The sequence below is a fragment of the Aquarana catesbeiana genome, linkage group LG04 (assembly GCF_042186555.1).
Source record: "Aquarana catesbeiana isolate 2022-GZ linkage group LG04, ASM4218655v1, whole genome shotgun sequence".
In the NCBI taxonomy this organism is placed as follows: Eukaryota; Metazoa; Chordata; class Amphibia; order Anura; family Ranidae; genus Aquarana; species Aquarana catesbeiana.
The window spans coordinates 4,247,218-4,274,802 of NC_133327.1; the positions used below are offsets into that span (position 1 = coordinate 4,247,218).

The 27,585-nt window shown below is 44.7% G+C and overlaps 1 protein-coding gene across 1 annotated transcript in view; it reads right to left on the bottom strand.

The window, feature by feature from the left end:
• The window catches only part of LOC141141098 (vomeronasal type-2 receptor 26-like), a 43,042-nt gene that overhangs the window by 7,097 nt on the left and 8,360 nt on the right, over positions 1-27,585 (bottom strand). The window contains exon 3 of the mRNA XM_073628806.1: positions 23,931-24,242. Within this exon, the coding sequence (XP_073484907.1) occupies positions 23,931-24,242 (312 nt within the window). The remainder of the gene's footprint in view (positions 1-23,930; positions 24,243-27,585) is intronic.

The window sequence follows — 27,585 nt, forward strand, 5'->3', positions numbered from 1 at the left end:
TTTTTCTGTGTAATTTTAATCACCTCCCACCCAGCCTATAGACAAATGACGGCTGAGCAAGAGCGCTGCTATCCTGGGTGGATGTCATAGTTACATAGTTACATAGTAGGTGAGGTTGAAAAAAGACACAAGTCCATCAAGTCCAACCTATGTGTGTGATTATGTGTCAGTATTACATTACATATCCCTGTATATTGCGGTCATTCAGGTGATTATCTAATAGTTTCTTGAAGCTATCGATGCTCCCCGCTGAGACCACCGCCTGTGGAAGGGAATTCCATATCCTTGCCGCTCTTACAGTAAAGAACCCTCTACGCAGTTTAAGGTTAAACCTCTTTTCTTCTAATTGTAATGAGTGGCCACGAGTCTTATTAAACTCTCTTCTGCGAAAAAGTTTTATCCCTATTGTGGGGTCACCAGTACAGTATTTGTAAATTGAAATCATATCCCCTCTCAAGCGTCTCTTCTCCAGAGAGAATAAGTTCAGTGCTCGCAACCTTTCCTCATAACTAAGATCCTCCAGACCCTTTATTAGCTTTGTTGCCCTTCTTTGTACTCGCTCCATTTCCAGTACGTCCCTCCTGAGGACTGGTGCCCAGAACTGGACAGCATACTCCAGGTGCGGCCGGACCAGAGTCTTGTAGAGCGGGAGAATTATCGTTTTATCTCTGCAGTTGATCCCCCTTTTAATGCATGCCAATATTCTGTTTGCTTTATTAGCAGCAGCTTGGCATTGCATGCCATTGCTGAGCCTATCATCTACTAGGACCCCCAAGTCCTTTTCCATCCTAGATTCCCCCAGAGGTTCTCCCCCCAGTGTATAGATTGCATTCATATTTTTGCCACCCAAATGCATTATTTTACATTTTTCTACATTGAACCTCATTTGCCATGTAGTCACCCACCCCATTAATTTGTTCAGGTCTTTTTGCAAGATTTCCACATCCTGCGGAGAAGTTATTGCCCTGCTTAGCTTAGTATTGTCTGCAAATACAGAGATTGAACTGTTTATCCCATCCTCCAGTTCGTTTATAAACAAATTAAATAGGATTGGTCCCAGCACAGAACCCTGGGGAACCCCACTACCCACCCCTGACCATTCTGAGTACTCCCCATTTATCACCACCCTCTGAACACGCCCTTGTAACCAGTTTTCAATCCATGTACTCACCCTATGGTCCATGCCAACGCACCTTATTTTGTACAGTAAACGTTTATGGGGAACTGTGTCAAATGCTTTTGCAAAATCCAGATACACCACGTCTACGGGCCTTCCTTTATCTAGATGGCAACTCACCTCCTCATAGAAGGTTAATAGATTGGTTTGGCAAGAACGATTCTTCATGAATCCATGCTGATTACTGCTAATGATATCATTCTTATTACTAAAATCTTGTATATAGTCCCTTATCATCCCCTCCAAGAGTTTACATACTATTGATGTTAGGCTAACTGGTCTGTAATTCCCAGGGATGTTTTTTGGGCCCTTTTTAAATATTGGTGCTACATTGGCTTTTCTCCAATCAGCTGGTACCATTCCAGTCAATAGACTGTCTGTAAAAATTAGGAACAACGGTCTGGCAATCACCTGACTGAGTTCACTAAGTACCCTCGGATGCAAGCCATCTGGTCCCGGTGATTTATTAATGTTAAGTTTCTCAAGTCTAATTTTAATTCCGTCCTCTGTTAACCATGTAGGTGCTTCCTGTTTTGTGTCATGAGGATAAACACTGCAGTTTTGGTTACTGAAGCCCCCCTATTCACTCGTGAAGACTGAGGAGAAGAATAAATTCAATACCTTTGCCATCTCCCCATCCTTTGTAACCAGATGTCCTTCCTCATTCTTTATGGGGCCAATATGGTCTGTCCTCCCTTTTTTACTGTTTACATACTTAAAGAATTTCTTGGGATTTTTTTTGCTCTCCTCCGCTATGTGTCTTTCATGTTCTATCTTAGCCATCCTAATTGCACCCTTACATTTCTTATTGCATTCTTTATAAATTCTGAATGCTGTGGATGATCCCTCAACCTTGCATTTTTTGAAGGCCTTCTCCTTTGCTTTTATATGCATTTTTACATTGGAGTTAAGCCATCCAGGATGTTTGTTCGCTCTTTTAAATTTATTACCCAATGGGATACATTGGCTAATGCCCTTATTTAATATGCTCTTAAAGCAAACCCATCTCTCCTCCGTATTCTTTGTTCCTAATATTTTATCCCAATTTATGCCTTTTAGCAAGGTTTGTAGTTTAGGGAAGTTGGCTCTTTTGAAATTCAGTGTCTTTGTGTTCCCTTCATGTCTCCTATTTGTGTGATTTATACTGAAACTAATTGACCTGTGATCGCTGTTACCTAAATTGCCCCGTATTTCCACATCTGTTATCAGGTCTGTATTGTTGGTAATCAGTAGATCTAGTAATGTTTTATTTCTAGTTGGTGCGTCTACCATCTGACCCATAAAATTGTCCTGCAAGACACTAAGGAACTGGCGAGCCTTAAATGAATGCGCGGTTCCCTCCGCCCAGTCTATGTCTGGATAATTAAAATCCCCCATTATGATAACACTTCCCATCCTTGCTGCTAATCCAATTTGTGATAGGAGATCCGTCTCCCCTTCCTCCCTCAGGTTAGGGGGCCTATAGCATACTCCCAGTATTATTTCCCCCTTAGCTTCATCCCTTTGGAGCTCTACCCATAAAGATTCCACCTCCTCCCTAGCCCCCTCAGTGATGTCATCTCTCACATTCACTTGTACATTATTCTTGATATATAGGCATACCCCTCCCCCTTTTTTACCCTCTCTATCCTTGCGGTATAGGGTATACCCTTGAATGTTTGCCAGCCAATCATGAGAGCTGTTGAACCAGGTCTCTGAAATTCCCACAAAATCTAAATCCTCCTTGTACAACAGTATCTCTAGTTCACCCATCTTGTCCGCCAGGCTCCTGCCATTGGTGAACATGCCACATAGTTTAGACCGGTCGCATATTGTCCTCGTATTGGGTGTTTCACGATTGCAACTTGGACTTGCTACTATACTCACCTTGTGTTTTTGTGCTTTGGTTAACCTACCACTAATGCCCCCAATACTACCCTCTGGAATATCTTCCGCGCTGGCTATCACTGTCTCTGGACCCTCCCCCCCATCGCCTAGTTTAAAAACCCCTCTAACTTTTTGGCCATCTTCATTCCCAGCAGATCTGCACCCTCCTCATTTAGGTGCAGTCCGTCCCTTCTATAGTACCGGTTACCGACTGAGAAGTCGGCCCAGTCCTCCAGGAACCCAAACCCCTCCTTACTACACCAGCTCTTCAGCCACTTGTTTACTTCCCTAATCTCCCTCTGCCTCTCTGGTGTGGCTCGATGTACCAGTAGTATTCCTGAGAACACTACCTTGGAGGTCCTTTTCCTCAATTTAGCTCCTAAGTCCCTTAAATCGTTCTTTAGGACACTCCATCTGCCTCTGACTTTGTCATTGGTGCCAACGTGCACCATGACAGCCGGGTCTTCCCCAGCCCCTCCCAGTAATCTGTCCACAAGATCCGTGATGTGCCGAACCCGAGCGCCCGGTAGACAACATACTGTTCGGTGCTTCAGGTCTTGGTTACAGATTGCCCTCTCTGTCCTTCTAAGAATTGAGTCCCCTACCACCAGAATCTGTCTTTCCTTTCCCTTTGCTGCCCCCCCACTCTCACTGGAGGAGTTCTTCCCCTGGCAGCTAGGAGAGTCCCTCATCTCCAGCAGTGCTGGTCCCTGACTGGTTACACCAATGTCACTCAATGGAGCGTACTTATTGGGATGCTCCAGTCCTGGATCGGCCTCCCTGGCACTTCCCCCTCTACCCCTCCTGACTGTCACCCATCTACTCTTTGCTAGTGTCTGCACCTCTTTGTCTCCACCCGCCTCTGTGCTGGCCCCTGCCGGCACCTGCCGTTTACGTTCCTGGCTCACCTTTAGTATGGAGGGACTTCTCAGTGCTGACAGTTGCTTCCCCAGATTCAGAACCTGGGCTTCCAGGGAAACAATGTGCTTACATTTTGCACAGCAGTATTCGCCCTCGATCGGATGATCAAGGAACGCATACATGCGGCAAGATGTACAAAGAGTCGCCTCTCCACACCCGCCGGGCATCGTACCTATTAAATTTAGTGAGGATTTGGGGATTTTAGCCTGTCCAAATTACCTAACAACTAGCTTCCTGGCACTAATACTCAAGACAATACACAGGTACATGACAAGACAATACACAGGTACACAATACACAAGTACTAACGATCCACACACACTACTCAGACAACACTCAGATACTCACACTACACAGGTACTATGACCCCTGTTATAACCTCCTGTTTTAAACTCTTGTTTTTAACTCCCACTTAATCCAGCTCCACTTACACCAAGCTCCACAGCTTCAAACTGAGCACGCTCAGACTGAGTCCTACAACAAGTTAAATAGGCACCTGTGAGCAATTAACCACACCCCTTAATTGATAGACTGATGAAACAAGTCATATATAGGGTTCCCACCTCATCCCTTTAAACCCAAGCATATATGAATTACACAGGTTCAGAGGCTAATTTAGTGCAAATAAGGCATCAATTGAGTTTAATTACCACCTAAATCAGTCATAGAACCTGTGAAATTAATATGTGTTTGGTTTTAAAGGGGTGAGGTGGCAACCTTAGTCATATACCTTCCTCCCAGAATCGTGCCTCTCCCACCTCCCACGGCCGAGTTGCGGCACAGCTCAGTGTACCAGGCTGCTGCCAGTACCTTGTGATTGCTGTGACCAATCACAGTGCATTACATGGGAATTGTACACAATGAATGGCTTCCGTTGATAGCCATTCATTGTGTACTATTGTGTTGATCTCTGTGATTGGCCACAGTTATCACATGGTACAAACAAGGCCAATCACAGCCCATCTGTACCATGTGATTAGCTCTGGCTAATCACAATCGTACACACTGGATGAAAAATGTTTTTTTTCCTTGGTTTAGGCCGATACGTATTCTTCTACATATTTTTGGTAAAAAAAAAAAAAATTGCAATAAGTGTTTATTGATTGGTTTGCGCTAAAGTTATAGCGTCTACAAAGTAGGGGTTAGTTTTATGGCAATTGTTAATATTTTTTTTTTTATTAGTAATGGCGCCGATCTGCAATTTTTATCATGACTGCAACATTATGGCGGGCACATCGGACAATTTTGACACATTTTTGGGACCACTGTTATTTTTACAGCGATCAGTGCGATTAAATTGCACTGATTTCTGTAAAAATTACACTGGCAGTGAAGGGGTTAACCACTAGGGGGCTAGGGAAGGGTTAAGTGTGTCCTAGGGAGTGTTTCTAACTGAGGTTGGGGAGGGGCTGTGTGTGACACGTCACTGATCATAGCTCCCAATCACAGGGAGCTATGATCAGTGACAGTGTCACTAGGCAGAACGGGGAGATGCTTGTTTACATTAGCATCTCCCCGTTCTTCTTCTCTGTGAGACGATCGCGGGTATCCCCGCGGACATCGAGTCCACAGGACCCACGGTCGGACTCACGGAGCTCGCGACGGGCGCGCACGCGATGGCACAGCGGGAAATTCAAAGGGACGTACAGGTACGCCCATTTGTCTGTCCGTGCCATTCTGCCAACGTACATCGGCATGCGCCAGTCACTGTGGTTAAAGTGTGACAGTGCTGAAAGAGGAAGATTGGCCTGGGCAGGAAGGGGGTGAAAGTGTCCGTTTTATTGAAGTAGATAAAGAGTATATCTAACCTTATTAATTCCACTTTTCCAGATAATATTCTCTACCTTGACAAAGAAATTCTTCTGAGATCTGTTTGTTGTTAAGGTTTTCCCAACTTGCTTTTGATTTAAAGAACTTTTGTTTAAAGACCTCCAATTCATAATTCTGAACAATGTGACAAGTTCACCATTTTCTTCAAAAAGTAGGTCACCCTTTGAGCTTCTCTGATTTTTAACCCAATAATAAATCTGTTAAATTAAAAAAATAATAATCATACAGTACCTTCCTGTAATCCAATAGCCTAATACTTATTAAATTAGATTTAAATTCAATCAAAATCTCATAGAATCTTTCAAACGTTAAATTAACTTCAAAAGTAAATAAATCTGTTTAACTTTACAGCTTCCACTAAAATAGTCAATGGTGGGGGCTTGGCTGGCCACGGAGCAAGATGGCTGCTTGATCCATAAGCTCCGTACAGCCTCAGGACAAAGCAACCCTCTGCCTGTCACAGCAACTCTTCTCTCCTCTCCCCTACATCGGAGGGGAGCTGTCACGTACCTTACAGCGGAGCCCGAAATGATGAGGGTGGCCTCTTGCACGGTTCCGGTCCAAGCACCCCTGGTGGTGGGTACAGGGAGTGCGAGGGCAACGAAAGGGTGCAGGTGCCTGCAGGCAGGAGGCTGGAACTTGGAGATATAGGAACCTCTGCTGAGGAGATGTGGAAACTGATCACCAAACTTGTTCAGCGGGAGCCAGATCAGGATCAACTGCAGAATCAGGAACAGGCAGGAGTCGGCAACAGGCTGGCAGCGGGGTACCAAGTCATAAGGCAAAACCGTAGTCAGGAACAGACAGGGGTTGGCAACAGACGGGCAGCAGGGTACAGAATCAGGAGGCAGAGCCGTAATCATAAGTTCAAGCCAAGGTCAGTATTGCAAGTAGAGGCAGGTTCAGCAGGCAGGGGAGATCCAAGAGAATGGTCAGAAGATAGCCGGGTTTTCAGGAATTTAACAATCAGGCAGAGTAACAACAGGAACACAGGAACAAGCTGAAGACAATCTAGCACTGATGCTAGGCAGACTCTCTGTTTATATAGGGTGCTGTGTGCCAGGATTCGTGCCAGCGTACATGCGTACACGCATGCGCAGTAGCAACTTAGCACATTGGCACATGCGCGTTAGCACATTAGCACTTTGGCACATTGGCGCATGCGCATTAGCATATTAGCGCTTTGGCACTCGCAGACACGCGTGCGCATTCACATAGAGGTACCATTTAGCATGCCCACCCTGGATCTCATTTGTCTCTGGCTATGGTTCCGTGCATGCACCTTGGCATTAGCAGAACGAGGATTGGCAGCTGCTGCATGGAGACGGGTGCTTGCTGTGTGAGTTCTCTGACAGGAGCCAATACACAGAGCATCTGAACGGTAAGTCCAGAAAGAGACACCGCTGCCCGCACAAGTCACGTCGACTCATGGACTTTTTCACACAGCTGGCCATGCAGCACAGACAAGATGGCGCCGGAGTGGCGTCTCCTCCTCCATCTCTGCCGATGAACAGTGAGACACAGGACCCTGCTCCTACCACAGAAGATATGGACAGCACAAAGCCCACTTCAGCCCCTTACCAAGTCTCACCTACTGACAGAGGTAAGCAGGCTGCACAATCACCAGTACTCTCACCTAACAAAGCCCCACTGTACAAAAAACAGCACTGAGATGCCCCTGACAGATCTCCTCATGGCGATGAGGACCTGGAACACCTAGCTGCACATCCAGACAGTGACCAACCTGCCTCAGAGCAAACCCTCAAGCTTATGCTCCTTTCTCTACAGAAAGACTTACACAATGAGCTTCGCTCATCTTTATCCTCTGTGCTCACTAGATTGGAGCAAGTAGAGGAATGCACAGACATGCTGGAAAGGCAGATTACAGAACATGCCTCAACTCACCATGAGGCCTCTGAACCCTCCTACCAACACTCTGAGGAAATTTGTCTATTACAAGCTAAAGTGGCAGATCTCGAGGATCGCTCAAGAAGGAACAATATCAAGTTTAGGAGTATCCCCCGAAACTGTTAAACCTGCATAATCTAATCCACTATATACAACAATTATTTCTCAAGCTCAATCCTCAACTCTCACAAGCTGATATAGCCATTGATCACGCCCACAGGATCGTCAAACCTAACTACCTACCAGAATCAGTCCCACATGATGTCTTAGCGCGTATCCATTTTTTTCAAGTAAAAGAATAAATTATGGCTGCAGCACGCTCTACCGCTACATTACCAGATCCCTACTCCTCTATTACTCTCTACACAGATATATCGGCTGCCACCACCCAGAAGCGGAGAGAATTTGCCCTAGTCACTGCAATTCTCAGAGATTGTAACATTACATACAAATGGGGCTATACTATCAAATAGTATGTAGTGGTAGTGACTTTTCAACAGCAAACAACAAATCTACACACTCAAGGAAGGCATAAAAAGGCTATTAAACTGAGGCCTTATCTCCTCACCTCCATCGGATCCTGAGCCACGCCGTCTATGCGGCCGTCCACAATACACACGCCCGTGCTTGCAAACAATGGGACGTAGTGCGCGGTGACATCAGTACGACGCTCCTACTGATGCGTTTGGTCACAGGTTTGACATCGTCATGCGGCACGTACCCCATGAGGTCACAGTGCGCTACATCCCATTGTTTGCAAGCACGGGTGTGTGTAATGTAGCCGGCTGCATATGTTTTTATCTTTTGCTGTCCTTACGCCTATTTGGCATTTTGTATTTTTAACACTTAAATAAAAAACCAAGCTGCTTTTACCTACGGTTATTTTATTGATTTTTTTTCCGAGCCACATTTGCATCACCATGCATTGAGTTGCATACAAGCTTCCAGTGGAGAATTTGGTCTGTTGAAGTCCGGACCAGAAGATCCCCCCACAGATGCGGTGATTGGACCGATATCGGTCTGAGAAAAAGGCCCTGGCTGGGTGTTAGTCACAGGCATTACTTGTCTGAGCCGCTGGTAAGCGCTAGACATGTGCACACTGAAATATTTCATTTCGGAATTTCGTTTTCGTCTCAAAAATAAATTTATTTAGTTACTCCCGAAATTCGTTTTTATTTATTTCGTTTTTCGTTAAAAATTGCATTCGTCTGAAAATCCAAATTAAGGTCGAATCTGTCATTGAAGGCTTATGGTGTCTGTCGAATGTTCAAAGAAGATTCGACGGAGCAGCTAAACTGTACAATGCCGTATAGTTTACCTGCTCCGTCGAATCTTCTTAGAACTTTCAACAGACACCATAAGCCAAAGTACGTGTGTACTTAGTTCTAGCTATTTTACTGCTCCACCTCTTTGGCTACAATCAGCCAATAACATTCATCATCATCATTATTTTTATTTATCTTTCCTCCCCTACGTCGAATCTTTCCTCCCCTACGTCGAATCTTTTCTCCCCTACGTCGAATCTTTACTCCCCTACGTCGAATCTTTTCTCTCTACGTCGAATCTTTTCTCTCAATGTAGAATAATCTTGGACTAATAGAGCTAAGGTTAGGCACATTCGACCACAGGTTTGATGGACACAGATTGTTATTGTCATCATCATGTCGAATCTCCTATCTATATCGAACTGTTGTAGCAACGAAAACGAAAATAAAGCATTTGTTTATGTCGGATCTTTCGTTTTTCGGACTCTGCACTTTCGTTATCGTTTGTTAAAACAATAACGAAAATACCTGAAATTCGGACGAAAATGCATTCGGACGAAAACGAATGCACATGTCTAGTAAGCGCATACTTCTTATGGTGGTGGGTCTGCAAGCAAAGTCACATTTGATTTCTTGGAACTGATCACAAGCCGATATCCTCACTATTTGTTAGAGATTGGTCGATTGGAAGTCTGACTGACTGTCATTGGAATCTCTACTTAGTGTCACTGAACACTTATAGAGTTATACCAATTTATTTGTGGGACTTTTTTGAAGTTATATTTAAGTTATCATATACTGATCACTTATTACCACATTTATAAGGTTAAAGGTATAGAGCGCAACCATATTTGTTTTTTATTTGTATTTGTGTGTATTCCACTTTGTGTTGCAGCTTATTTGTAAGGTTTTTTATCAGCGCAGTCTTTTTTCTTATTATATATTCCTATATCAAACTGGCTGTCAGCTGACCTCCAAACAATTGGAGATCTCTATCAGAATTCCATGCTTCTTTCTTTCAACACCTGCAAAAGAGCCATCATATCCCTTCAAAAGAATTCTTCAAATATAATTTAGAATTCTCTCTGCCCTCTCCCGCACATCGTGGTCAGAGAACCTCTTTTTTTGGCACCTTCTGAAATTTTATGAAATGGAGAACCCCCACCAGAGAGGCATATCCTATATCTACAAGTGCATAACTGTCCCTGCAGTTGAATCTAAAACTTCTGCAATGTTACACTGGGAAAGCCTTATAAAGCGCAACTACACACCACAACAATGGCATCAAGCCCTTCAAAAACCATTAAAAGTCTCCAAATGCATACTGCATTGGGATACCGTACATGAGATTCTAAATAACTGGTTCCTGACACGAACCAAACTAGCAAGGATCTACCCCTCTACATTACCTACCTGCTGGAGGGAATGTGGACATCGTGGAACCCCCCCCCCCCCACACACATATCTGGTGGACTTTACCAATTAAAGCCCTTCTGGTCTACCCTAACTGGATTTATCTCCTCTATCCTTTCAACTTCTATCTCCGCAAAATGGTCCTCTTAGGTCTAGACTTAGACCACTGGCCCCCTCAGGCCCACACCATTCTATCACACATCTTCATTGCCACACGTCTGGCTATTGCTAGACACTGGAAATCCCTAAAACCTCCATCTATCACAAAAGTAATATTATCACTAAACAACCACTGTTTAATGGAATATATATATGCCATGGCCCACTTGCAAATCCCTGCATTCCTAAAAAAGTGGAACTCCTGGCTTGCCCATCCTAAATGTTCACCCTAGCCTTGATTCATTATATATTTACTTTAATGTTAAACCTCAAAACCTAACAGGACCACCTGGTCCTCTACCCTTATCATGTGTACAGTCCTACACCCTGTAGGCAGTACACATTTCTGCATGTGCTTTACACCTTTCTTTGTTGAATCACTTTATTTGTTTAATAGCATAAACTACCACAACATACCTGCTTGTTTCATGTGTACCTGCTTTCTAACTACAGTACCTGTTGCCATGATATGCTTTTTTTGACTCTGTATTACCAAAATACTTAAACATCAAAATAAAAAAAAAATAGTCAATGGTGATCCTGCCATAAAGGTCCTGTGAGATTGGGGTGATTAAATTTAAGTAGCAGGTGCATTTACAATGAGCTGCGCCAGTCCAAACTGTAGTTTTATGGCGTGGCAGCCCACTTTTATTGAGTAAAGGAAAAGTTCACTTATACACTAGTTGCCCACACAAGGGTTTCTTCCACAAAACATGATTTAACAAAAATACCAAGCCACCTGGATTATGTGTTGGCAGCACTGCTGCTCCTCTTACCAGTCCTTTGATTGTGTCATATAGCTCTCTCACACACTTGGCTCTCTAGCCTTCAATTGCAGCGCCCTGCTGCATGGCCCACCTCTGGCCTAGGGATTGGGGTTCTCCTGACACCCCTGATAGGAGCTGACTTAAATAATGGAACCAAGATCTGCTGGCTTTTGGCTGGTCCCTCTGGCCCCTTGAAGAGACCTCTGTCTCGTGGCTTCTGGCTGGGGGCCCCCTGTCTCCAAACTGGAAGCTGTCTCCAAAATGAGAGCTTTGAGCAATTCTCAGTCCTGACTATATAATGACCCTGCACACCTGTGTAGTGAGTCAGGTTGCAGGAAGCTAGCAAAACCTAGACCCAGGATTGAATGTTCTAATTCAGAACTACCGAATCTGGAGAGATGCTAGTTCTAAACCTTGCAATAACCCTTAAGGAGACTCCTGGGTCACCTTTTCCTATAAACTTATAGCGACAGAGCCTCTCTCTGTCACAGTCCTTATTCAGACACTTCCTGCATTGGATAAAGACTATTTCCCTTCCATATGCTATGGAACTTTGGATAAATCTTAATATGGATTTTAAGAGAGTATAGTGATACAATAGAAGGGAAAGTTCATAGAGGAAAGGTTGTTTATATATAAGGTCTCTGTAATTGATCACACTAACATTTGTTCACACGATAAGCTTGTTTTAGGACAAATGTTTTATATTTATATTACACTATATAATATATACTGCATATATGCATACATATACACACAGTGGGGACGGAAAGTATTCAGACCCCCTTAAATTGCAGCCATTTGCTAAAATCATTTAAGTTCATTTTTTTCCTCATTAATGTACACACAGCACCCCATATTGACAGAAAAACACAAAGAATTGTTGACATTTTTGCAGATTTCTTAAAAAAGAAAAACTGAAATATCACATGGTCCTAAGTATTCAGACCCTTTGCTGTGATACTCATATATTTAACTCAGGTGCTGTCCATTTCTTCTGATCATCCTTGAGATGGTTCTACACCTTCATTTGAGTCCAGCTGTGTTTGATTATACTGATTGGACTTGATTAGGAAAGCCACACACCTGTCTATATAGGACCTTACAGCTCACAGTGCATGTCAGAGCAAATGAGAATCATGAGGTCAAAGGAACTGCCTGAAGAGCTCAGAGACAGAATTGTGGCAAGGCACAGATCTGGCCAAGGTTACAAAAAAATGTCTGCTGCACTTGGGGTTCCTAAGAGCACAGTGGCCTCCATAATCAAAAAATGAACTTAAATGACTTTAGCAAATGGCTGCAATATAACAAAGAGTGAAACATTTAATGGGGTCTGAATACTTTCCATCTCCAATATATATATATATATATATATATATATATATATATATATATATATATATATATATATATATATATATATATATATATATATATATATATATGAGAGAGAGAGATCTCTCTCTCTCTCTCTCTCATATATATATCTATCTATCTTGTAATATTGGGGGTTATTTAGCTTCAGTGTAGAGCTTACCAGTGAGCTGAGTCTACGCCAGATATGCAGTTTAAGGGCTTTTTGCCCCATGTTTATTGAAGTAAAAGAAAAACAGTACATCCAGGATTCCCACGCAGGGGTTTCTTCCACAAAACAATAATGAAATAAATGGAAAATACCAAGCCTCCTGGCTCTCTGGTCAGCACTGCTGTTTAGGCATTGACCTCGGTCCTCTTGACCCTGTAACTGTGTCCCTGTTTGGTACCCACACTGTACCTCTGGTGACACTCGCTCTTACAGCTTCCTGGCTTATGTTATTGCCACACGGCTGCTTCAGGCCTATAGCCTAGGCCTTAGGTCTGCTCCTTAGAACAAAAGAGTTTCCTAGAGCTAAGCTCTCTCCTAGCTTACTCCTCATCAGAGCCTTGCTGCTCTGTCACAAAGTACATCTGCCTCCTGCAGACATGCATGCTCTGGCTCCACCCATGCAGTCTCTGACTCCTGCATAGGAATGGAAGTCCACCTGACTCCCATGCACAGTCTTCCTGTCTGTCGGGTGGGGCCCTGAGCCATAGCCAGGTCACAACTAAATAGCCCAGCACACAGCTGTGCAATCAGCGTGCCTTTCTCTCCAAAATCTGGTGTAAACCAGCAATATTCCAGGTAGCACATTGTCCCGATGCCACATATCCTCCCCCCTTGTTTCGAACCGGAGGGAGAAACACATAAACCTGTCACTATGAATGGGACACCTCTGTGCCAGCCACTGGCTGCGTAGGCACATTTCTTTTTATGTTTCCACCAGCACTTCACCTTGGCACCTCTGTGCCAACTATCAGCAGCAGGAGACCTTTTTTCTAAAGGGGCACTCCACCCATATCTTCTTCCGGGTGTGCTTCCACCAGTACTTCTTCCTGAACCTTGGGCTCCCACTAACCTCTCTATCCCTTCTACCTTCTGGCCACGGGATCCTACCTTTATTTTTTCTTTCCCATAGACCTACTTTCCCAGGACTGTTGGGGACCCACTTCCATGAAACCTGTCAGGGACTGACCCCTCTCACTACCTGACGCAACACTGACCAACAACATCTGTTTCCCAGGTTTACTAACCCATGTGTGGTTACCCTTGGCAACTAAACCATCTGAGATCAACACCACATTCTTCTGTTTAACCTCAATAGCAATGTTCCAAAAGGGGTTATTCAATTCAATATTATCATTGTCATCAGGACTTCTTGTCACCTTGTTTGCTAGGACAGTGTCTATGGAGGGACCATCTACAGGCAGGCAGTTACTCCCTATGGGACATTCCCGCAGTTTCACATTGCCCCCTGTTGTCCGACACTCCAATAGCGACTGTCCTACTAACGTACATTTTTCGCCACATTTTTCCACACCAATCTCTTTAACAATTTCTGTGTCCAATGGTACCTCAACCTGCACCTCCCTGCGAGTGATAGATTGAATTCCCACTACTGATGCGTCTGCTCTGGGCCCTTTCTTTACATGAGGTCCAGCGGGTGAGACAGAACATGCGCCATGTACCAACCACTGCTCAGCTGCACCTCGGACCCCACCAGCAGGAATGCACCTCATCACACCAGCATACGGAGAGACTTCCACTATGTCTATCATTTCTGATTCCTCTAGTAGTTCCCCTGAGTGCTTTCCACACACAACTGCCGCTGGAAGCACTCTCACAGAGAACTGCAAGACCACTTTCTGCAAAAGTAACCAATATTGCAGTAACCAATTTTTTTCAAAATTGCTCAACATCGCCTGTACCACCTGTCTCCACTGATTGGTACTACACAGTACCAGGTCGCCCATCTGTGGTGGATACATGCAGGTGTACAGCGGAAAGATTTTCACCAATTCCAACAGCATCTCAGTTATTTCCAGACATACCACATCTAAACACAGAACTCTAGGGACTTTTCCCTTACTAATGACGTGGAGGGGCTCATTTGCTAAGGCTTGAGAGGCAGAGACACTCAAAAGAGACCTCCACCTCAGAGGCACCTGACAACACTTGCGGCTCCCCATGAGCACTGCAAATCGCATGTGTCACACTCATCCTCTCATTTTCAGCAACACTGAGCCCTTCCAAGTCTTTGTCCATTATCCCACTATCCTGACACTCAACATTACTCATCTCTTTTGCTGTGCTATGTATGCGCCCCTTTGAGATTTTTCCAACTGGAGAGGGTTAACTTCTGCAAAAACCAATGCACCTGTGTCTACTGGCCCTGCAGCCTCTCCATTTGTCACAGCAGCAATAGTGTCCACCTTACTATTACCTTCAGAAATGTCTTTCCACCACGCTAACACCTTTATGGCGAGACTATCTCAGTCTATCCTGTCTGTGCTCCAGTCACCAGCACTCCGTAGTACTGCTCCCTCTGCCTATGGAGACACAGGTGGACAGAGTGGTTTAGCAGCAGGCATTCTGCACCAGTCACTGTCAACCACATCAGATTGTGATAATTCATGTTCCATCATTTGAGCTATTTTCCCATTGTGTTCCACCTGAGCAGTATCAGAGCTGTCCTGGAGCCCCGCCGGCTCCAACACAGGGAGTCCTCATGAGATTTCCAGGGACAACTCTGAGGCACTGCCTGTGGTTGCCATGGGAAAACCTTCATCATCAACATTTTTAGAAATACATTCTTCATTATCATTCCTGACTCTCATAGGCTGTCCCAGCTCATTACCAGCTTGAGCCTGTGGGATATTTATTATATCACTTTTTGCTTTATAAGACACTCTCTCACCCCCCAGGGTGGCTACACAGTCATCCTGGGAGACCTCAAGCTCAGACACCTTGAGCTCCTGGGAGGTCTCCAGGGACAACCCTGTTGCACCTGTCATTGTTGCTAGGGGCAATGGCAATATCTCTCAGTGGTCATCCCTGACATATATACTTCAACACTCTGCTGAATCAGTCCTGTCCTTTGCACAGAACCATTTTCCCTTTTAAACACCAACATAGAGGGAAATGTTTCACCATTTTCAGAATTGTTAGTACACACCACATCATTAGGTTTAGCTTTAACCCTTGTCTCTCTGATACAAAGGGCATTGCACGGAGACAAGTCCTTAACAGTCCTCAAGCTTGCTGCAGGTTCAGCTTCAAACTGTGCTTTGCTACTAGACAGGGTATTAATTTGCATCAAGTCTCTGAAAGCAGATTTTCTCACTGGACTTACTCCCACTTCACAGGGAATAGTCCAGGGGTCTTCAAACTACGGCCCTCCAGTTGTTCAGGAACTACAATTCCCATCATGCCTAGTCATGTCTGTGAATGTCAGAGCTTTACAATGCCTCATGGGATGTGTAGTTCTGCAACAGCTGGAGGGCCATAGTTTGAGGATCCCTGAAATAGTCCCATGACCAGTCTCTCTCACATTTGTAATGGTCTTACCATTCCAGTTGACAGGTGTGGAAAGCTTCAATTGAGGGCATTGTCCCTTCTTGCTGTGCTCTCACAAGCTAATGTCCTCACCTGGACACTTGGCAACATTGCATGCTTCTTGGATTTTCCAACATCCCCTGCAGGCCAAACAGGTTTTCTGTTGCCAGGGGTAACAGCAGACCCACACACATGTTCATACCCCTTGCAGGATGCTGGATACTGTGTCCTCTTCTCTGGGCTAACCACTTCACACAAGCAGCCATAACTTGAAACAACTGGTTTCTTGTGCTCTCCATCACCCCCTGTAGGCTGAACAAAATTTCCTTCACGGTTGCCAGGGGTGACAACAGACACTTTTGCACAAACCTCTTCACTCAGAATTTGAGCCACATCTCGGCTGTAGCTTCTCCTTTCTGCAAACAGACTTTCTCCGGTTGCTATGGGGGACCACATCCTCCCTGCTGAATTTTTCCAGCACTCTCTAGATTGGATTGCTTCCAGGAAATTGTCGTAGTCGTCTCGGTTATAACATATCCCGCGGTACACCTCTCGGTACTATTACATCAGAAAAGGTTGCACCAATTCAGCCCAGTGGATTCTGGGCCACCCTTGGGAGGAAGCAATCATCGCAAATTCAGCCAAAAAGTCTTCAACATGTTCAGAAGGCAACATAGGCTGTATGAAGTCAGCTGTACAGATTTCTGCTTTGTTGCCATGGGCAACCACACCCATCTGCTCACTCTTTGCACTAAAGGATGGCTTGCTTTCCTTTGTCCTTTGCTCCAGTGCGGCCAAGTGCATCTTGCACCAGTCTGGGGCTTGTTCTGTCAGTAATAACACCTCCAGCCACAGGGTTCTGTCTCTCATCTCAGCAAACATTGCTTCCTTTTTGCGTTTTGACCGCCCCATCTCTGCAGTCAGGCCCACAACGCTTTTTAACACAGTTCCTTTTAACACAGGAAAATTTGACGTCCTGTCTCTTCTTGCAAGACTTGCAAGCAGCACACTTTCACATGCAGACTCCACTGGTTCACATTAGCTGATCCTCACAGCATTGCTGAAAAACACACAGTTTCTTGCTACTCACTGTTTTTGGTATGCAAGGATAGAGCATACCAAAGAGCATATTTAGCTTCAGTGTAGAGCTTACCAGTGAGCTGAGTCTACGCCAGATATGCAGTTTAAGGGCTTTTTGGCCCATGTTTATTGAAGTAAAAGAAAAACAGTCCATCCAGGAGTCCCACGCAGGGGTTTCTTCCACAAAGCAATAATGAAATAAATGGAAAAAATACCGAGCCACCTGGCTGTCTGGTCAGCACTGCTGTTCGGGCGTTGACCTCGGTCCTCTTGACCCTGTAACTGTGTCCCTGTTTGGTACCCACACTGTACCTCTGGTGACACTCTCTCTTACAGCTTCCTTGCTTACGTTATTGCCACACGGCTGCTTCAGGCCTGTAGCCTAGGCCTTATGTGTGCTCCTTAGAACAAAAGAGTTTCCTTGAGTTAAGCTCTCTCCTAGCATACTCCTCATTAGCGCCTTGCTGCTCTGTCACAAAGTACATCTGACTCCTGCAGACATGCATGCTCTGGCTGCACCCATGAAGTCTCTGACTCCTGCAGACATGCATGCTCTGGCTCCTGCAGAGGAATGGGAGTCCACCTGACTCCCATGCACAGACTTCCTGTCTGTCAGGTGGGGCCCTGAGCCATAGCCAGGTCACAACTAAATAGCCCAGCACACAGCTGTGCAATCAGCGTGCCTTTCTCTCCAAAATCTGGTGTAAACCAGCAATATTCCAGGTAGCACAGGGTCCCAATGCCACAATATATATACATGGTCTAACTCTGGTCTATAACATTGTCCTGTATAACTATATGCTATCCGTTCCTACATCTGATCTCCTGTTTCCCCTTTTGAACACGTCTAAACTCTGCCTGCACCGACCCCTGGCTTGCCTCTAGACTACATCTCTGTCTGCTCCTTTGCTGAATCTGCCTCACCATTATCAACTCTGGCCTGGACTCTGACTACTCTCCTGTTCCCTGTTGGTTCCTGACCTGCCTACTAGTTACTGATCTGGCTTGCCTGACCCTGCTCTACACTCTGAGCTTCTGCCTACCATCAGTGCTCAGCCACCTGCAGTCTGCCAAGTGCCTGCTATCTGTTTACCAGTAACCTGCCAGCAGTGGCGGCTGGTGTTTTTTTGTTTAGGGGGACCACCCCCCTGCGGCACCTCAAACCCCCCCTCCTCCTGCTGTCTGCCAGGCCACTGGCACTTACCTCATCGCCAGCGGGGAACGGCAGACACACAGCATCTGGGATCAGGGGCCACACAGCGGCGGGGAGCAGGGGGCACACAGCGGCGGGAATCAGCGGGCACATCGGGCAGGGGATCACGCTGCAGCTGTCATCTGGCAGCGTCTCCTGTGTCCTCTTCTCTTCTAAGATCACAGCGGCTTCCAACGTGTGTCTCCTCCCCTCCTCCAAGGCATCCAAAAGGATCGCCTGTCCTTTCAGCCAATCGGGTGACGGGTATCAGACCCGCTTCCTGATTGGCCGGGAGGAGGATCAGTGTTGCAAAAGTGAATATTTATATGCTGTTGCAACACAACTGGGTGGGCTCTGGACGCAATGCTCTGCACCCCCAGCCCACTCTATTTTGAAGCCTATTAGAGCCTCTGACTCTAATCAGGTGCTTCAAAAAACACACACCCCCAATGCCAGCCATAGGAATTCAGGATGCCAGGCGCATGGATAGGGATGGCGGCGGTGTTGGGGGGGGCAGCGCCCATGCGCCCACAATGCACGGGCTGCCACTGCCTTCCAGCCTGTCATCCTCTGCTTGGCAATCATGGTCCAGCCTGCACCTGGAAACTCACAGACAAACTTTTCTGCTTCTGTCATTGCGAGAACTGTCAGGTACTTGTGCCACTCTGTGTTCTCATGCTTCCAGTTACCTTACCAGGGGCCCTGAACCAGAGGTGTAGGAAATGCCTACCTTTTCACATCAGGCTCCACCACACGTGATGTGACATGCATTTCTTGTCTAAAGCTAGTGACCCTAGACTCCTCTTCTTGCAGGTCTTTTGCTTCTTTGCCACCACCTACTGTATTCTTATATTCTGTTTGAGGTTAAAACCATTGTGGTTTCTTGGTGAGTCATTGGGCACTTTCACTAGCTCATTAAGTGAAAGGGGTTTGAAACTAAAGAAAATTTCCAAGAGACAGAATGCATGCATCTCACTTATATAGAGATTTCCATTATGCACATCCCAAGAAACCTGACCCTGGGAGACATCTGGAGGCTGTGAGTAAGTGAGGTGGGGCATGTTACAAGACTTGCAGAATCCATGACAGTACTTCCAGTACTCCTGCAAGTACCTCAAAGGTACAGTGCTTGCAAATTTTGTTACAGCCTTATTCCAAAATTTATCAAATTCATTATTTTCCTCAAATATCTACAAACAATTCCCCATAATGACAATGTGAAAGAAGTATGTTAGAATTTTTTGCAAATGTATTAAAAATAAAAAACAAAAAAAATCCCATGTACATACAGTAAGTATTCACAGCCTTTGTCATGACGCTCAAAATTGAGCTCAGGTGCATCCGGTTTCCACTGATCATCCTTGAGATCTTTATACAACTTGATTGGAGTCCACCTGTGGTAAATTCAGTCAATTGGACATGATTGAGAAAGGCACACACCTGTCTATATAAGGTCCCACAGTTAACAGAGTGCATGTCAGAGCACAAACCAAGCCATGAAGTCCAAGGAATTGTCTGTAGACCTCTGAGACAGGATTGTATTGAGGCACAGATCAGGGGAGGGGTACAGAAAATTTTCTGCAGCGTTGAAGGTCCCAATGAGCACAGTGGCCTCCATCATCCGTAAATAGAAGAGGTTTGGAACCATCAGGACTCTTCCTATAGTGGTCTGCCGGGCCAAACTGAGCAATCAGGGGAGAAGGGTCTTATTCAGGGAGGTGACCAAGAACCCAATGGTCACTCTGACAGAGCTCCAGCATTTCTCTGTAGAGAGGAGAAACTTCCAGAAGAACAACCATCTCTGCAGCAATCCACCAATCAGGCCTGTATGGTATAGTGACCAGATGGAAGCCACTCCTCAGGAAAAGGCACATGACAGAAGCAAAATGATACCCCAGCTCCACTGCCAATATGATGATCTATGAACTGTGATCTGGTGCTCTAGCCAGGACATTCAGGCCCCAAAATGCAGTACTTGAATCAGAAAAGGGCTGGCGACTCGGATGCTCTTGAATAAAAGTCCTTTATTGGGTTACATGGGTACACGGGCACAGGCTACGCTGACGCGTTTTGGCTAAGAAGCCTTCATCAAAGCATACATGTTTGATTTAAAAACTGATATTTATAACAGAGTAAGCACTCCAAATAGGGCGGGTGCATCTTAATCAGAGCAATCAAAACAATTAAAAACACATGGAGAAAAGAAAGAGAAGCACAGCAGGCATATGAGAAACATATCATGAACAAATAAAGCATATTCAAAATGGTGCGATAAATGTATTAAACAATGCGACTATGTTGAAAAATGCAATTGAATAAAAGTCCTTTATTGGGTTACATGGGTACACGGGTACAGGCTACGCTGACGCATTTCGGCTAAGAAGCCTTCATCAAAGCATACATGTTTGATTTAAAAACTGATATTTATAACAGAGTAAGCACTCCAAATAGGGCGGGTGCATCTTAATCAGAGCAATCAAAACAATTAAAAACACATGGAGAAAAGAAAGAGAAGCACAGCAGGCATATGAGAAACATATCATGAACAAATAAAGCATATTCAAAATGGTGCGATAAATGTATTAAACAATGCGACTATGTTGAAAAATGCAATTATGTTAAAAAAGGATTTATATCCATCCTGTTGTTCAAACCATACGGTTTTCTAGTATTGAGGGTATGTATCCACCATACTTCATGCTTGAGCAAAATATGATGAGTGTCACTTCCTCTTGGGGGTTTTTTAACCTGTTCAGCACCAAAAAAGGGAAAAGTGTCAAGATTACCATGATTGAATTCCCGGAAATGTTTTGACACATTTGAATTTAAATTTAAATGTGTCAAAACCTTTTCCGGGAATTCCATCATGGCAATCTTGACCCTTTTTCCTTTTTTGGTGCTGAACAGGTTAAAAAACCCCCAAGAGGAGGTGACACTCATCATATTTTGCTGATGCGTGAAGTATGGTGGATATATACCCTCAATACTAGAAAACCGTATGGTTTGAACGACAGGATGGATATAAATCTTTTTTTAACATAACTGCATTTTTCAACATAGTCGCATTGTTTGATACATTTATCGCACCATTTTGAATATGCTTTATTTGTTCATGATATGTTTCTCATATGCCTGCTGTGCTTCTCTTTCTTTTCTCCATGTGTTTTTAATTGTTTTGATTGCTCTGATTAAGATGCACCCGCCCTATTTGGAGTGCTTACTCTGTTATAAATATCAGTTTTTAAATCAAACATGTATGCTTTGAGGCTTCTAGGCTTCTAGCCGAAACGCATCAGTGTAGCCTGTACCCGTGTACGCATGTAACCCAATAAAGGACTTTTATTCAAGAGCATCCAAGTCGCCATCCCTTTTCTGATTCAAAAGGCACATGACAGCCTGAGTGGAGTTTGCCAAAAGGCACCTGAAAGACTCTCGGACCATGAGAAACAAAATTCTTTGGTCTGATGAAACAAAGAATAAACTCTTTGGACTGAATGTCAAGCATCATGTCTGGAGGAAACCAGGCACCGCTCATCACCTGGCCAATATCACCCCTACAGTAAAGCATGGTGGTGGCTGCATCATGCTGTGGGGATGTTTTTCAGTGGCAGAAACTGGGAGACTAGTCAGGATTGAGGGAAAGATGAATGCAGCAATGTACAGAGACATCCTTGATGAAAACCTGCTCTGGACCTCAGACTGGGGCGAAGGTTTATCTTCCAACAGGACAACAATCATAACCTTAAACATTTTTAAAAAATTATATATGTGTAAAGAAGTCCAAGTCCCACTGAGAAGACATTCCTAGTGTAGCGCACTACCCCCATAGGAGCTGCTAGTTAGTTCAATACAGTACATACTGGTTTATCCCCCGCTTCTTCCACCCTGCTGTAGTAATCACAGACACCGTTGAACAGTTCAAACAATAACTTTTATTCCTGATTTGACAGTTGTGTTAATTGAATGAAGCCAACAGATATAAGTTGCCTCTTGTCTAAGCTGCATGAGTAGTTAGAATCTTCCCTTAACGAACTGGCTCATGCCCCTCTGAAAAGCATGTGGTACTACTGCAATGCTGGGTGTCTCAGGCCTCACCTGCCTTCTCACCTCCGATCACTTGTTCCCTCGCCATCTCAAGGAAATCCAAGAACCCCTGGTCTACTCGGCCTGCAGCCACTTCTTGATTCTTGGTTGATGAAACCTTCCAGTTATGGAGTCTCTGAACCTCCATGCCTTCCGGCAAAGCTCCATGGCTTTCCAGCTCTGGGTCTCTGAACCCCAGGCCTTCCAGCCCTGATCCTTAACGTCACATCTTGCTGCCTTTCTTCCTACCACACCAACTCCTGGGAACATGTGACCCCCAGTGTATATATATATGAACCCGCCCCTGCCCAAACAAATTAACCATTGGACCAGGTTGGACCAGGGCCATACACACTGCCTGTCCTTCAAGCCCTGACCCGCCTCTTTTCCAGAACATTACTCTGGAGAAGCAAGGGAGGGTTTTCCAGGGTGATGATGAACAGGTGGTCACACCCTCCTCTAACCTACAACTCCACCCTAACCCAAATCAAACCTCCTTACCTGTACAAACAGTAAGGCACTGGTAATTTAACCTGTATTTTAACCTTATAGCATCCACCTAAAGGTGGTGGACGCTACACTAGCATTCTGCTTCAACATCTTCTCTCAAAATTTGGAGTGTTCAAAATTCCTTAGGATCTTATTGGCACGAGGATGAAGTAATTCTCTGCACCAGCGAAACGCTTTTATTAAGGGTGGAGATTTGTGATTTTGCTCCATCCTCTTAGAAGTATTACCTGAAACATTTTTTTTTTTTTTACTAATAGATAAATGTATACAGGAAATACAGTAAGTACTTCATATAGACAGCAAACCATCTTCATAATAAAGTCATTCCTTAACTGATGTAGATTGTTATGTACAGTACCTGAGTTATCTTCTGTGGAGCCTGACTTCCTATAGACAGATACATGTTGTGTAGAGCATGAACCAATGAATAAACTGCTTTATAAACTCGATCAGTTAAACCCGGGCTTTGAAAACTAATGAATTCAGTGACACGTTTAGTCCCAGAGCAGTTCAAAAGAGACACTTTATATACCTTACTATAAAATCTATTACGTGACTTATTGGTTCCTGAACAGTGTAGCTGTAGCAGCCATATGTGTTCCAGTAACAAGTCCTGAGGATGGTTCACAACCTGAAAACTGTCATAAAAACTCTTCATGTCAGGGACAGGCAGATAATAAAATTCTACAGCCAAACTACCTGTAAGCATTTCTCTGAAATGTTCCAAAAGAAATGCATTGGAAGCAATTATTGGTCCAAAAATGAATGTCTTATTATAGAGCACATGGCGCACTTCTTTTAAAAGATCAGCCATAAATGAAGAAAAGGTCCCACAAAGAATTATAACCTGAGCAGATGACATTCTAATGGTCTCAATGCTATTTTTAAAAGTATTTTCTGTGCCGCTCAAAATGTCTGGCTTTATCTTGATTATGTAGGCAACACAAATCCCCTTCATGGTTAAATTTTGAGTCAGAAGTTGGGTTTCCTCATTACCGCTGTCATCATCAGAAGATAGAACTCCAACCCACGTCCAGCCAAAGAATTGGAGAAGACCAGATAATATGAAATAAATGTTTCGGTTACTTTGAACTGTCCGTAAAAATGTGGGGTAGATATTTCTGTTATTGAGAACACAAGTGGTTGCACCATAACTGACCTATAATATAAAGATATTGGATTAATTGTACTATGTATCCATATAAAAATCCACAATTTTAAAAACAGATAAATGTTAATTTGATTGTTGTGGTAATATGCCTAAAGACATATTGTCACCTTTCTGAAATAAGTGACCATGTCTCTGCAAAGGCTGTGCCTGACCCCTATCACGTGATAGTGTATGGGCCTAGTGATTGGTAGTGAATGTTAGAGGGGAGAGAGTTGCACACACCTCCTTCTTCCATACCTGAAAGTTTGGTTAATCTCATCAGCAGTGGAGAAGGAACTGCAAGGGGGGTGCAGGTGCAATAAATACAAGGGGAGCAGGGTGTTGGTTGATTTGTGTAGAGACATTGTCACTTTGCCTTGCATTATCAAGGTTGTAGTGTCACATTAAAGGACAATTTCACCTTTAGTCAAAACACGTTGGAAATTTTGGTGGCTATACAATAGATCTAATATATGTTTTTTTTGTCTTGACATTTGTAGGACTTAAGCCCAGTATCCTGATCATACCTTTTATCCCCAAAACTCCCCCCTCTCCAAATCCTTCACAAATGACTTGACCAGGTTTTGGAGTAAATGGCCTTGACGGCCTTTTTTATTAACAACTTATAAAATTAAATAAATAACATCTTCATAAATAACCATTAAATTTTAATATACTTTTTAGTGTCATAAAGGAAAACAACATACCACTGGTCACTGCGAACAACTTCTTTTAAACTTTAGGCCTCCAGTCGGAAACCCCTGACTCGGAGGCGGTACTCAACCTTCGCATTGCCCTACCCTTTTTAACCCTTCCAGGTTAACCCCTTGTAACCTGAAAGTACCAGAAACAATCCCCATCCCATGGATGGGTACCAGAAACAACCCCCATCCTTTCATTGATGGGTACCAGAAACAACCCTCATCCTTTCATGGATGGATACCAGAAACAACCCCCATCCCATGGATGGGTACCAGAAACAACCCCCATCCCATGGATGGGTACCACATGCTCCATACATGTAACCTCTATCTTCTCCTTCTCCAGCGACCCAACACTGGGTCATCCTGACCTGTCCCTTACCCCCTTTTTAAGTAACTCAGGGCGGGTGGGTGGGAATCGCTTCCTCCTCTGCTCTCAAACTGATGTCACTTCCCCCTCTCCTTTCCTCTCTTCAGCTCTGAGCGCCGCCTTCTCCCAGGCCCTTCCCCTTTTCTAAAAGGGGAAACACCACTCTTAAAACGGCAACTGTGCTGTTCAGCACTGTCATGCCGTCTCTGTGCCCATTTCTCTCCTGTCCTTAGCTCCGGGACTCTCTTGACATTTGTAGGACTTAAACCCAGTATCCTGATCACACCTTTTATCCCCAAAACCCCCCCCTCCAAATCCTTCACAAATGACTTGACCAGGTTTTGGAGTAAACGGCCTTGACTGCCTTTTTATTAACAATGTATAAAATTAAATAAATAACATCTTCATGCATAACCATTATACTTTAATATACTCTTTAGTGTCATAAAGGGAAACAACATACCACTGGTCACTGCGAACAACTTCTTTTAAATTTTAGGCCTCCAGTCGGAAACCCCTGACTCGGAGGCGGTACCCAACCTTTGCAGTGACCTACCCTTTTTAACCCTTCCAGGTTAACCCCTCGTAACCTGAAAGTACCAGAAACAATCCCCATCCCATGGATGGGTACCAGAAACAACCCCCATCCTTTCATGGATGGGTACGAGAAACAACCCCCATACCATGGATGGGTACCACATGTTCCATACATGTAACCTCTATCTTCGTCTTCTCCAGCAACCCACCCTGCCACAGCACGAAAGAGGTAACCCCTTACCCTTGCGTGCACCCCCACACCCTCAGCCCTCGCTGTATGCCTTCCTGAACCGTCCCCACATTATTCAGATGTACCCCATCACTGCGCAGATACCTCCATGTATCCACCTCCAGCTCTCTGTGGCATATGGCCAACCACCGTTTTAGATGGAAAAACCTGCTCACCTCCTTATACGGGCCCTGTCCACCTTCTTAACTGACCGTGCCCACTGCCGTGACATCCTGCCCACCACAGCAGACCATACTATAAACATACCTGGGTGAGCCGCTCATAAACATAAATTCACATGTTTACGTCACAAATGAGGTCCCTCATAGATCTGGCTCCCATACCATTTCCCCCCACATGTAACAGCAAAAACCTCCAGGGCCTTGTACAAATGGGAGAACCTGCGTACTTCCCCCAACACCCTGTTCCACTGCATGCCTAGGACCCCGATGCACCTGACCTGAGCCTCCAGCCTGGGGATACATGACTGCCTACCGTTCGGCTGGACCTACGCTCTTCTGACCCCCCAATAAACTTAGGAGTGACCAAGTATACAAACTAGGCCCACCTCATGACCTGTGAACAAAAACAAATGACAGCACAAACCACCTAAAATATCAGTCACCAATACATTATAACAACAGCCCAAAGTCCTGTGAGACATATTTCTGCATCGTATGTGAGCGAATGCACCACTTACATCTATCCGAGTCCCACCTACCAATGCGCCAGACTGCGTCCTGTCTCAGACCCGCACCTGGACGCCTCTGTGGCTGCCCCCATCCGAAAGGAATGAGCAGAGAAACTTTTCAGGTCATACCCAGCTGCTGATACCCATCTTCTGACCCCGCTACACGCTGGAACTTTGATAAGGACGCACCTGTCCTCATGTATTCGAACGGAATCCGCGACCCCCAGGCCGCATATCCCGACCAAAGAAAGCTAGTGCAAATGCTGCCCGCAATAAAGCCCATGCATAAAGAGAGCTGTAGACCTTTTCCAAACTAGAATACAAAACCTGTAACATCTCAAAGGAGGCTGAGCACCTCCCAACCCTCTTCTTGTGCCCATCCTGTACCCTTATACCATCTGTTTTCCCAAAACTCTTTGGTATGGTACCGTTGCCCTTGGCACTTAAAAGAAAGGCCAAACCTGCCGACTTGCGGTCAATGGCAGCCGCCGAGATACCCCATTCTGATACCATATTAATAAAATAGAGAACTGCATCGACTACGGCATGACCTTCTGGGGCCATCCTATCCTATTAAGCAAGCAAACCATTCCTACCATACCTTTTGAGTAGGCATACCAAGTAGCCTTACTCACAAGTTGCTTGAACCTCTTTGCTGCAGTCCCAAAGTACTGCCCACTTCTGATGCCAACTCCCGGACCCTGTCCCACTGAAAAACGAGACAAAGCGTCAGCCAAAGTGTTATCAATCCCTGATAAGTGTACAGCGTAGATGAATGCATCCCTTGTAAGCAGCGCAGTACCCAATGGCGCAACACCCTGACC